Source organism: Scyliorhinus canicula, chromosome 12, assembly GCF_902713615.1.
Source record: "Scyliorhinus canicula chromosome 12, sScyCan1.1, whole genome shotgun sequence".
Classification (NCBI taxonomy): domain Eukaryota; kingdom Metazoa; phylum Chordata; class Chondrichthyes; order Carcharhiniformes; family Scyliorhinidae; genus Scyliorhinus; species Scyliorhinus canicula.
The window spans coordinates 40,096,419-40,110,180 of NC_052157.1; the positions used below are offsets into that span (position 1 = coordinate 40,096,419).

Here is a 13,762-nt window from a genome sequence, read left to right on the forward strand (position 1 = left end):
AGTGTAATAAATGGGGGAGAAGGGGGTGTGAGGGTGCAAAGAGGGAGAGGCGAGAATGCCGAGTGGAGGCAGGTGTGTGAGGGTGCCAAAAAGGGGGGGGGGGGGGGGGGGAGAGAGAAAATGCAAGGAGTGAGGGGCACTCAAGGGTGCCAAGAAGAGGGGGGTGGGATGCACGGGGGCGCGGCGAAGATGGGGGCAGGGTGTGCGAGAGTACCAAGAAGAGATGGGAGGGCGGCGTGAGGGGGGTGGGCAGGCGCAGCCCAAGGGGCGGGTGCAGAGCGAGGCGGAGGGCACAGAGCGAGGGGGAGGTTGCAAAGCGAGGAGATGCAGCGCAATGAGCAAGGAGAAGATGAAGGACAGACAGAATTGAAGAACAACTCTTCGGAAGAGTCTTAATTTTTAGCCTTCTTTAGTGTCCAATATGAATGAAATGAATAATGCATTGAAATTTAAGTAATTTGAATTTCAACTTCTAAACTGTCTGATGATCCTGGGAAGCATCTGAGTTACTGGGCTAACAGGTTTGGTTGTTTCTAGCTTAATCATTGAGCCAATGGAAACAAACGTAATAATATTACAGTATCGGTGTGCGTCAATATAGCAGTAGTTTCAAAACCTTGTTATAGCACCAAATAAATTTCCTCAACTGACTATCGTATTCTGTAGTCTGAATGTACCTAGCTGAGTAAATTGATTTGCAGCACTGCAAGTGTTAAAAACTTTAAAAGAGTACACGGCCTTAAGAAAGCAACCAAAAAACAGATACTACACACATTAAAAACTCTTGCCTTCGAATTTATTTGAATTAAACACCTCCCGTTTCTATCAAGATCTCAAATGTTTCCTTTCCCTCAAAATATCTCCTTATGCTTATTTTAAATCATCCATTTATTCTTACACATATATAAATATATATACATATATAAAACAGTTCCCTCCCACATTAAAACTAACCCAAATTCCATGTTTGTTCATTTTGGCATTTTCAAACATCCCAGTTCTCACTAAAACTTCACATCTTAATACGAAGAAAGCTTGAACAAGGCAACCATTCTATTAAAGCTCAATGGGGCTCCCCAAATGTCCAAAGCATATATTTCAGTTACAGCAGACAGCTTACTGCAGAAAATTACGGTAATGACATAAAAACAATCATAAATTTTACTTTTTACCAACAAAGAATTTTTGACAGGGCTCGATTGTGGTGAAGTTTCCCCTGAGGACTTCTGGAATGGAGAACGGAGTTGAAAATTCTTGGTTTGACTAGAATGTGATAGTCGCCGTTTCCTACAACAAGGAGATATTGGTCAGAGAGAGTCTAAAACGTAAAATAAACAGAGGCCCCAACCCTCATGTTTTGTCAAATATGCTGCTGTGCTCAGCATCGCATACAAAGAAGTGTTGCATAGTATCTTTAGCAGTGTACATGTGAATTCAATTACAATATTCTTCATATTCCTTACATTGCTATTTTAATACTAATGGTCTAAGAACTTCAAAGGCAGAACTGCCAAACCCACAATCACTATCATCTAGAATGTCAATGGCAGCAGATACCTGCAGGAATCACCACCTGGAGGTTCTGCTCCAAATCACTGGCCACCCTGACTTGGAACTATATCACCGTTCCTTCACTGTCACTGGATTGAAATACTGGAACTCCCTCCTTAACAACACTATGGGTGTACCTCAGAAACTACAGTGGTTCAAGAAGGCAGTTCATCACCACCTTTCCAAGGGCAATTGGGGAAGGGCAATAAATGCTGGCCTAATTGGGGAAGCGCAATAAATGGGGGCCTCACGGTAGCATGGTGGTTAGCATCAATGCTTCACAGCTCCAGGGTCCCAGGTTCGATTCCCGGCTGGGTCACTGTCTGTGTGGAGTCTGCACGTCCTCCCTGTGTGTGCGTGGGTTTCCTCCGGGTGCTCCGGTTTCCTCCCACAGTCCAAAGATGTGCGGGTTAGGTGGATTGGCCATGCTAAATTGCCCGTAGTGTAAGGTTAATGGGGGGATTGTTGGGTTACGGGTATACGGGTTACGTGGGTTTAAAGTAGGGTGATCATTGTTCGGCACAATATCGAGGGCCGAAGGGCCTGTTCTGTGCTGTACTGTTCTATGTTCTATGTTCTATGTTCTAACCTGTGATCCCATATCTCACAAATTAATATATTTTTTTAAAAGGATACGGCAAATACAGCAAATGAATTTTTCACAATTGTTTTCCAAAAGGAATACTATAAACATAAGTTCCCACCATAACACATCGATCTCATGCTTATAAAAGCTAGTAAAGAATATGCTGTACAAAAACTGAAAGATTGACATATTAACAAGATTGAATCAGATTTTCAAGGAATGAAGAGGAGGAAACAAATGATACTTTGGTACTTTGGTTAATACATAATCGCACACCATATAAACTGAAATAATATCAGAGGACTGGAAGATTGCAAATGTAGCTGAAATATTCAAAACAAGAACCCATTAAGAATAGGCTAGTTAGCCGATCAAACATAGTGGGAAAACACAAAGGACACTGCACATGATGCTGTAAATGAATACTTGAGTAGCACAGAAATGTGGAGGTTTAGGATTAAACGGCCATGCCTCGCAAGATGACTGGAATTCTTTGAAGAGGAACTATGCTGCAGGACATGAGTAATTCAGTACGTAGTTTACCTGGATTTTCAAATGGCATATATAGTTTAATGTGAAATATGAGGTGTTAGGCCATTTGGCCTTTAGAGCCTGTTGCACCATTCAACAAGATCATGGCTGATCTGATTGTGGCCTTCACAATACTTTCTTGCCCATCTCACATAATCCTCAACTCCTTTGTCAATCAAAAGGACTCCACAAAGTGCTTTTTGTAAAAGTAGTAGGAAGATTAAGACTCATGAAATAGATCAGCTGTTTGTTTAGTTAGATAGGGTGTCCATAACTGTTGTGTATGTTTCAATTGCCATTCCATTTTAAAAAATGGTGAAATGTGAAGAAAAAAATCAGGTCACTTGTGAAAATAGCCTCAATAAATCAAACAGTTTCAACTGCAACTACTCGGAAACTATTAATCTAAAATGTAACAAGTGCTAACGGGTGTTTTTTTTGTGTCATCATCAACTGTCAACTAGAAATAATTTCCAGCATTACTCACAACACCAAACTGCCCTGAATCTGGCAATCTCTATCTGAGGGTCAACAGGATGATGTCTGCTGGAATTGGTAAATATTGGGCTTGTGTAATCAAAGGTGCTCCTCCAAGATTCAACTGTGGCAAAGTTCATCTTGTATTCAGACATGCTATACCCACCCTGGGAGGGCTTGGGCGTTGACATTGGGTAACCAAAATGGAAAAATGTTCCATTTCCCAGACACCAATAACTTGTGCCTTCATGAGCATATTTTCTTTTTCATCATTCAGTAAATTAAGTTTTTTAAAAACTCAGCATTTATCGTGTTTATTTGTACTTGCAAAGATGTATCACTGGCACAGTGGTTAGGACTTCCTCCTCACAGTGCCAGGATTCCGGCCTCAGGTGACTGCGTAGAGTTACACAATCTTCCCGTGTCTGCATGGGGTTCCTCCGGATGCTCCGGTTTCCTCCCACAGTCCAAAGGCGTGCAGATTAGGTGGATTGGTCATGCAAAATTTCCCATAGGTGGGGTTGCAGGGGGGGGATAGGGTGGGGGCTTGAGCCTAGGTAGGGTGCTCTTTCAGTGGGCCGGTGCAGACTCAATGGGTTATATGGCCTCCTTCTGCCTAGATCTACGATTCTATGTTTGAAAATGTTTACTCAATGTTAAAGCTACCAAATTATATTCCCACAAAGAAGTCGGAAAGCAGGCAAACAAATAACTGTTATGAAAACAGAAAATGCTGGACAATTGCAGCAGGTCTCGTAGCGTCTGTGGGGAGAAAAGGGAGCCAATGTTGAGTTTGGATGACTCTGTCAAAACTAGAGAGAATTGGAAATAGGGTCAGATTTATACTGTTCTGCGAGGGCATGGAGTGGGGGGGGGGGGGGGGGGGGGGGGGGGGGGGGGGGGGGGGGGGGGGGGGGGGGGGGGGGGGGGGGGGGGGGTGGGGGGGGGGGGAGTGGGGGGGGGGTGGGCTGGATAGGGGGCCAGTGATAGGTTGAGATTGACGAAGATGTCATGGACAGAAAGACAAAGGAATGTAAAACGGGGTTGATTAAGGCGAAGTAGGGTGCTGATAGTGTCACATAAAGAGATTAGAATGCGTGAATGGCAAACGAAGGTGAGCAGTATGTCAAAGGCCAACTAGGAACAGGGAACAGTTGGCCCAAGTGGGATGGGGTAGGGGGGGACAAAGATGAGGGGAAACAAATCAATGGAAGAAATGAAAATAAATTTATAGAATTAAAATTGGGGTGAAAGTGGAGGAGAGAATTCACAGTCTGGAGTTGTTGAACTCACTGTTAAGTCTGGAAGGCTGCAACATGCCTAATCGAAAGATATGGGGCGGATTCTCTGCAAGGCCTGACGCCGTCGTGAAACCTGGAGAGGTTCACGATGGCGTCGGAAGCCTCTCCCGGCCCCCTCTTCTCCCCTACCTGGGGGGATAGGCGGGCCGTACCGGGAAACTCGTCGGCCGGGCCTTGTCCTTGGCTTCAAGGCCCGGCGCGCCAAGAATGACGCCGCAGCGGCGCCTAATGATGTCAGCCGTGCATGCGCGGGTTGGACAGCTCAAACCCACGCATGCGCGGTTGCCGTCTTTCCCCTCAGCCACCCCGCAAGACGTGGCGGCTTGATCTTGCGGGGCAGCGGAGGGGAAAGAGTCCGTCCCCTTGAGACGCCGGCCCGACGATCGGTGGGCACCGATCGCAGGCCAGTCCCCTCCCGAGCGCGGTCGTGGTGCTCGATACCCGATCCCCCCCCCCCCCCCCCCCCCAGGCCCCATACTTAGCTGGCGCACCATGTTCACGACGGCAGCGACCAGGTGTGGTTGCCGCCGTCGTGAACACGTCGGGAACGGCACGCCACTTGGCCCATTCGGGTCGGAGAATCGCGGGCCGCCGTGAAAAACGGCAGCCTGCGTTTCTCCGAGCGGCGTGTCGGAAAACCGGACACGCCATTTTGGGGTGGGTGGGAGAATAGCGGGAGGTGCGGGAGCAGACCTCCCGCTATTCTCCCACCCATTGTGGTTGCGGAGAATCGCGGCCCATGTGCTGTTCCTCTAGTTTGCGCTGGGCTTCACTGCAGTAGGCCAAGGGCAGACATGTGGACGTGACAGCAGGATGGTGAGTTGAAGTGGCAAGAGACAGGAAGGACTAGGTCCTGCTTGTGGATAGATCAAAGGGATGTTCTGAGGTCACCCAGTCTGCATTTAGTCTCTCCACTAAAGTAGAGTAAACCGCATTGGGAGCAGCAAATGCAATATAGACCAGGGGCTGGAGTCTCTGTTTTGGAGACGAAGACCCCACGTCGGTGTTAAAACGGTAGTCTTTTACGGCAGTACCTCAGTACTTCCGGTTCAGAGGCCAACGGTGGTGCTGTGCTTCATGGCGGACTCAGCCCGTGAACCCGGATTGTCCGCCCACAGTGCCCCCAGCCACCAATGAAGCCCCCCCCCCCCCCCCCCCCCGTCCGCAGATCAGCCTTCACCCGACTGTGGCGGCGCCGGTTGAGTCCGCAGCCACCACGCGAGCTTCCCGGACGGTGTGAACGTAACCCACACTGTCGGGAATTCTGCTGGTCGGGGACGGAGCATCGCGGCCGGGCCTCGGGCAATGGCCTGAGCATGGCCTGAGGCTGTGGATAATCGGTGCGGTGTACTCCAAGAGTATGCCGCTTTTCAGGGGGTAGAGAATTCAAAAACCGGCGCTGCACACGATTTTGCTGCCAAAACGGATTCTCCGCCCGTTGCCGAATACCATTTCGGCGTCGGGGAGCAGAGAATCCAACCCATGATAACTGTTAGCTACCCAGGCCAAGTGTTAGTACGAAATTTCCTGGTACTTTTGGAAACAAAACTATTTCATTGTACAAAAAAAACCAACGAAAGTGTGACTACAGAGTGTGACCATGAGGTAAGTAGAATCTTTTATGTTTTGGTGGTTATACCTTATAAAGCAAAAATGCAACTAATATCACCGTCGAAATGTGGAAATATGTAGATTTACTCAATCTTTGAATTGTGAATGCCTACAGTTTGTTTTCTGCTGGCTAAATAAATGGTTCTAGCCTAATACTTTACAGTTGCTTACATTGTTATTAATTTACAGCTAGTCGGCATTTATTGAAGACTTGAGGAAGCCCACAGCTGGTATACCATTTCACACACTCCTATCTCACACATCCCCCACAGCAGTTCTGGATGTTCACTGCGCTACTCCACTGACACATATTGACTGACTGGCCGGTGATCTGAGAAAATAGACAGTCTTAAATATTATCGACAGATCCAGCCAAACACAAATCGCTGTGGGAAAGTCTTACGGGTATAAATCTTTACAGGATTTCTGGTAAAGCAAACTTTTATGGTAAAGAGAGCACAAACAGTTTGCTCACCACATATACTGGAAAGTCCCAGGCATAAGATTTATAAACTGTAATTCAACCACAGAGCCAACTGATAGATATTAAAGGGTTTTAGGCAAAACATGTGAACTATAACTTCACATCCTTGATGACTCAGATGTCTTGGCATAGTTCCAGATTTCTTTATATTTTTATTGTGGATGCTGGACACACAAGAAATTAGGGTTACACAGCTGGTGTTAATATGCAAAAGTATTTTGTGGCCATCTTTTACAGCTAAATATGTTCAACTGCTGAATGTCAAGGAAGATAATATTTAAACTAATAAGTTCTTAGTAAAATAAACACCTAATACTTCAACAGTACCTTTGATTATTTTATCAAGACAAGACAAAGATGGCCAGGCAGAAAGCTTTCTTGGGTGCTTTAAAGGAGATATTATAATTTTGATACCAATTGCATGATTTAAACCAGTTTAAAAATCCAGACAGTTTAATGTGCTTCATAACTTGTAGTTAGTCACATAACAAAAATGAAGGTATTCACATTTCAAGGATTGTAAAGCTACATATTAACTAACGCAAGTGTATGCTGCTACTTTCCAAGGCACGCCATCAAAATAAGGTGGGTTGGAGCAGTTCGGAATAATACCCATGGTGCAGGTTCAATTCCTCATATTTCATCCCACCAACCTCCGTATGCAAAGCATAAGCCTCCGTCATTTTCGCCAACTCCAGTGTGATGCCACCACCAAACACATCTTCCCTTTACTCCCTCTGTCAACATTCCGCAGAGACCGTTCCCTCCAAGATAATCTAGTCCACTCCTCCACCATACCCAGTACCTCTCCCATCACCCATGACACCTTCCCATGCAATCACAGAAGGTGTAACAGCTGTCCCTTTACCTCTTCCATGCTTAATATGCCAGGCTCAAAACACTCATTCCAGGTTAAGGAGCGTTTCACTTGCATCTCTTCCAATTTGGTCTATTGCATTCGTTGCTCCCATTGTGGTCTCCTCTATATCGGAGAGACCAAACGCAGACTGGGTGATCGCTTTGCTGAGCACCTTTGGTCTGTGCGCATTCAGGACCCTGACCTTCCTGTTGCTTGCCATTTTAACAAAAGACTCTGCTCCCATGCCCACATGTCTGTCCTTGGCCTGCTGCAATGTTCCAGTGAAGCTCAACGCAAACTGGAGGAACACCTCATCTTCCGGTTAGGCACGTTAGAGCCTTCCGGCCTCAACATCGAATTCAACAACTTTGGATAATTAGCTCTACCCCACCTCAGGCCATTTGTTTTCATCCCATTTCATTTTAACTGTCTTTTACCATTTCTTTCTTTCTTAATATATATTAACCCCCCCCCCCCCATCTTATCCACCTTTCTTCACCCTTTCTCCTCTTTGCTTCCCCTTCCCCCCACCCCACATCTACAGTTCACCCTCTGATGTTAGTTTCTCTGCTGTTTGGCCTTTCACATCTTTTGTTCTCTTTGGGGACTGCCATTAGCACTCTTTCCCCTTGGTGTATGTAGCCATTAGCACCCGGTTTCCCTGGGTTTCTGTGGCTATGACTCATCTTTCATTCTCACTCCACAGTACAAATATTTCCCACTTTCTCGGTCTGTTAGCTTTGACAAAGAATCATCGGACTCGAAACGTTAGTTCTTTGCTCTCTCTACAGATGCTGCCAGACCCGCTGAGATGTTCCAGCATTTTCTCTTTCATTTCAATTCCTGTTCTGGCTGAGGTATACTTGGGATGTGAAATGGGAAGCCACCACTGACAAAAACTGTCAAGAAAAACAGCTCAGTTTCAAGCATCAGCAAACAATGAGCCAAGAGCACGCTGTCACAGGGACAGTTGGCAGATGGCCTGTCAGCTGGAACCCACTCTGGCCAACTAAGGGCCAACTAAGGGCCCTTCCTGCCTTTGTAGCTATTTTACCAGCAGCTGGGGGACTCTCCACTGCTGGAGAGACTATCAGATAAATCCTGGCAGCCTCTGGCATGGGGGACCCTTCCCTTCTGGGAACCTGCCCACAGAGGGGGCATTGTCAATACTCATATTGGAGTGTGATAAGTATGTTTATATTTCTTGAAGTTGTTTTTCGTCAATAACAATTCGCTGCTTGACATTCTGACAAGGGTCAATTTAGGCAAAGCTTCATCTTTGCAGCAATATAACATACCACAAGTATAATACAATACTTGTTATTATAAAACAGAATTCATACCACTTAGGGTAAGCAATACCATGGGAGAGCTCCTTATTGAGTCCACATGACATTTGCTCAAGCATAGACTGGTTTGACATTTATTTGTTAAAGTGAAACTGGCTAGCCTGATCAATGCCTCTAAATGAACTCTCGAAATACCATGGAAACCACTTCTGCATTGTTTAGGATTATAGAAATGTGGTTGGAATAGACATAGTCTAATTTCTAAATGTTTTTACTCCATTCTTAAAGTTACAAAATGGACAGGGAATGCGATTATCTATCCCATCGCTTGCTCAAATAAACAATTCAAATTCAAACCAATTCATGGTCTCCAGATCCAAGCTCACAAGAAATTGCATCTCATCTTGGGCTTGATCTGGCGCTTGATCTAATTGCTGCAGGAAATTTCTGTAGATTGCCAACCGCTTATAAATCCCACACCCAGGCCTTGGTGAGAGGCTAAATTAAGGTCTGAAATCTTAGAATGACTATCCGCTTTTAAAAACAACTTATAACATTTTGAAGTGCATGGTCTGAAACATGAGAAAAGTGTAATTGATACAGGCTTAAGTAAGAATAGATGTACAAAGTCTACCTTATTAGATGTCTTTGAATCAATTGCTTTTCTTCGTCACTATAGCCAGGCCAATCCTGTTGGATTTCCTTGTAGAGCTCATCTTTTAGTGTATAGCTGTTGTCTTTTGCATTTAACTTTGCTACCTAGAGAGAACGTAAAATGTATGCTGAGCAGGATTATCCAGACAAGAAAGTCGATTCCGAAAAAGAGGTTTTGAAACTATGATATTTTATTTTAATTACTCTTCAAAGTAGGTTGATGTGTGTGGGTGATTGGGGAAAGAAAAGTTATGAAAATAATTTTTTTATTGCTGCAGAGGGTGCTCCAATAAAATAAACATTACAATACGGCATATATTGAAATAAAACTTAAATTCGTCATTGGGAAGACAAAAAAAAACACTCTCACACAATTGTAAAGTATCTGCCACACTCCGGACTAAACGTACTTCATGTTGTCATAATTTTTTCTGAGTGTAAAATGTACTGAGACAAATTGCTCATTCGACAATTCAAATCATTGATTAGACTTAATGAGGAAAACACTGGAGTCAGTTACAAAAATGTATTTTAGTTCACCAAAATAACAAATTAGTGACATTAGGTATTTTTTCTTTTGCACAGAGGGTTATTAGGACATCATGGGCGGGATTCTCCCCTACCCGGCGGGGTGGGGGGTCCCGGCGTAGCAGAGTGGCGCCAACCACTCCGGCGTCGGGCCTCCCCAAAGGTGCGGAATTCTCTTTAGGGGCCTAGCCCCTCAATGTGAGGGCTTGGCCCCTAAAGGTGCGGAATTCTCTTTAGGGGCCTAGCCCCTCAATGTGAGGGCTTGGCCCCTAAAGGTGTGGAATTCTCCGCACCTTTAGGGGCCAAGCCCTCACATTGAGGGGCTAGGCCCTTGCCAGAGCGGTTGGCACCACGCCGACTGGCGCCGAAATCGGCAGCAATGGCCTTTGACGCCCACCGCCCGGCGCCGGGGTAAAGGCCTTCGCCGGTTCGCGCATGCGCTGGTGCGTCAGCTCCTGCTGACGTCACCACCGGCGTATGCGCGCTGGGGGATTCTCTTCCGCCTCCGCCATGGTGGAGGCCGTGGCGGAAGAAAAAGAGTGCCCCCACGGCACTGGCCCGCCCGCCGATCGGTGGGCCCCGATCGCAGGCCTTGCCACCGTGGAGCACCCCCCGGGGTCCGATCGCCCCATGCCCCCCCCCCCCCCCCCCCCCCCCCCCCCGGAGCCCGCTCGCGCCGCCACCAGAGGTGGTTCAAACCACGGCGGCAGGAGAGGCCTCCCAGCGGCGGGACTTCAGCCCATCGCAGGTCAGAGAATCGCCGCAGGGGCCTCGCCGATCATAGAACATAGAACAGTACAGCACAGAACAGGCCCTTCGGCCCTCAATGTTGTGCCGAGCTATGATCACCCTACTCAAACCCACGTATCCACCCTATACCCATAACCCAACACCCCCCCCTTAACCTTACTTTTATTAGGACACTATGGGCAATTTAGCATGGCCAATCCACCTAACCCGCACATCTTTGGACTGTGGGAGGAAACCGGAGCACCCGGAGGAAACCCACGCACACAGGGGGAGGACGTGCAGACTCCACACAGACAGTGACCCAGCCGGGAATCGAACCTGGGACCCTGGAGCTGTGAAGCATTTATGCTAACCACCATGCTACCCTGCTGCCCCTGCTGCGTGATTCCCGCCCCCGCCAATTCCCGGGTGGCGGAGAATTCCGGCCATGGCGGGATTTACTCTGGCCCCGGGCGATTCCCCGACCCTGCGGGGGGTCGGAGAATTTCGCCCCATGTGTCAAATTAGGGACACAATATATAGGAGCAGAGGTAGGCCTTTCGCTCCATCAAATCTGTTCTTGTCATTCAATGAGATCATGACTGATTTGGTATGATAATCCTCAACCCCACTTTCCCGCCTTATCCCTATAACTATTGACTGTTACTGATTAAAAATCTGTCTACCTCAGCATACTTAACGACCCAGTCTCGAAGCTCTCTGCTGTTAAGAATTCTACAGTTTCATTACTCTCTAAGAGAAGAACTTCCTCCTCATCTCTGTCTTAAATGGGTGACCTCTTACTGAGATTATGCCCTCTGGTCCTGGACTCTCCCAGAGTGCAAACACCCTCTCAGTATCTACATTGTGAAGCACCCTGATGATCCTATATGTCTCAATAAGATTGCTTCTCATTCTTCTGCTAAATTACCCCTTTGCTAGGTGGGGTTACGGGTGTAGGGCAGGGGAGTGGGCGAGGGGTGGTGCTCTTCAGAGGGTTGGTGCAGACTCGGTGGGCCAAATGGCCTCCTTCTGCACTCTATGAATTCTATGATTCTAAACTCCAAAGTGTACAGGCCCAATCTATTCAACCTTTCTCCATAAGAAAATCCTTCCATACCAGGGATCAATCTAGAACCATCTCTGGACTGCCTCAATTTTAGTGCATCTTTCCTTAGATAAAGGGACCAAACTGCTCACAGAGCAAAGATATACAGCTTTCTATATCACCCGCTTTAAGGGATTGAGAATAAATTAAATGGTTTGGTAGTTTTCTCAGATTGAGACTGGCAGCAGAAGTAAGCATTTTAGCTTGTGGTAATGATGTAATATAGTGTGCATGATCAACTCCACACAAACTTTCAAATTTCAGCTTAATTAAAACATTGAGCATATATTTATGGCTAATAATTCGGCAAGTAACAGGAGAAGAAAACTCTGAACATTGCTTTCTTCACTCATGGTGTAGCCTGGCTGGAATGCAACCTTCTTCAGCCAAAATTGCTGAGTTTGTTTGTCAAGTGGTTGGAGGCCAATGTGGAAGATTGCCCAGTGTACATTATCTACAAAAACAGGATAAATCTAACCCTGTCGATTGACATTATTAAGTCAAGAGTAAAATTGGTTAGTTACAATTTTAATGTTCAGCTCTATTCAAAATTCTTATGATCATAAAGTGGCTCACATCAGTGGCTGCAGGACTTGCGTTGAAAAATGGCAGGCAGCATTTGCTGGTAATAAACATTTCAAATAAAAGAAAGTCAAGCCCTCCCGTCATTAGGCACGGTGGCACAGTGGTCAGCACTGCTGCCTCACTGTGCCAAGGAGCCAGATTCGATATGGCCCTGGGTCACTGTCCGAGTGAAGTTTGCACATTCGCCCGGTGTCTATGTGGGTCTCACCCCCACAACCCAAAAGATGTGCAGGGTCGGTGGATTGGCCACGCTAAATTGCCCCTTAATTGGAAGAAAAAAGAATTGGGTACTCTAAAGTTATTTTTTAACAAGCCCTCCCCCATGAGCTACAACTGCACCACCAATACCCAGTCTCCCACCATATATTTCACAAACTGCAAACTAAACTGGAACAATCATATCACTATTTGCCACAGAAACATATCAGTATTTACCCCAGATCCTACCTCCCAGGAGTGGAAGCAAGTCATCCTCGACCCTGAGAAGATTTGCCACACCTAAAGGGCAAAATCCTCCTGACCCCTCAAAGTATCAACATCAACCACAAGGCTAAAGTGAGGAGTGTGATGGGTACAGCTACAACAACTATTGATGAATTCAACATCATCCAAGTTAGAACAACTTACTTCATCTTGATCAGTGCTCATGACACTGAACTTAATATCCAGCCCAACAATGGGATGGACAATAATGTGGCCAGAATCAACCACACCCCTAAAACCAATTTTAAAAACTAGAGCGTTATGTCAAACTTTACAAGATTGCTTGGCCCAACCAGTGACAAAGGTGTCGCTATTGTCACCAAAGTCCATCAAAATTCTGATAAGACATGATAATTACTAACGTTTTACATAAACTCGTAGAAGGTTTTTTGTATCAAATGCTACAACTGATCTAAAATTTGAAATGGATATTGTGTGGGATTCATTATCCACGCTAATGTTTTATAATCGGATGTATTACATTATTTTCACTAGGTGAAACATTTCTGTAGCAGATCGCAACCTGCAAGCAACCAACCAAACTTTCAGACACTTTTATCCTCAATTCCCTTAAGGTGATGATTTGGGAGCACAAGCTTAGTGTTGCATTTGCAAATACTGCATTTTCTTGATAATTTAAAGAGATCAAAATGAGTTAAAAGCTGTGTTTTTGCTGATAAAAGCTACCACTAAGTTTGGTTAGCCATTCTGATTGCCTACATGAAAGCATCAAAGCTTTCTCTTTTATCTTTCAACCAACACTATCATTAACTCACCATTTATCTCATGGCTGTTTGTGGCACTTTGCACAACTGCTATATTTGCATACAAAACAACAAAGATTTCAACATTATTAACTGGCTGTAAAATGTGTTGTGATGACCGAAAAGGCATTATATAAATGAGTACCTACTTGTTTTTTTATAAACCTTATTTTGACTTCAGATATTTCAATTTCTGGTGAAAAAATGGCTACTGAATTTGTT

The 13,762-nt window shown here is 45.6% G+C and overlaps 1 protein-coding gene across 2 annotated transcripts in view; it reads right to left on the reverse strand.

Annotated features, from left to right (window-relative positions):
* LOC119974469 (RNA polymerase II elongation factor ELL) overlaps positions 1-13,762 on the reverse strand; it is a 125,406-nt gene that overhangs the window by 20,810 nt on the left and 90,834 nt on the right. For both annotated transcript variants that reach the window (XM_038813385.1, XM_038813384.1), the window contains exons 6-7: positions 9,324-9,448; positions 1,173-1,287 (exon numbers count right to left, since the gene is read on the reverse strand). In XM_038813385.1, coding sequence (XP_038669313.1) covers positions 1,173-1,287; positions 9,324-9,448 — 240 coding nt within the window. The remainder of the gene's footprint in view (positions 1-1,172; positions 1,288-9,323; positions 9,449-13,762) is intronic.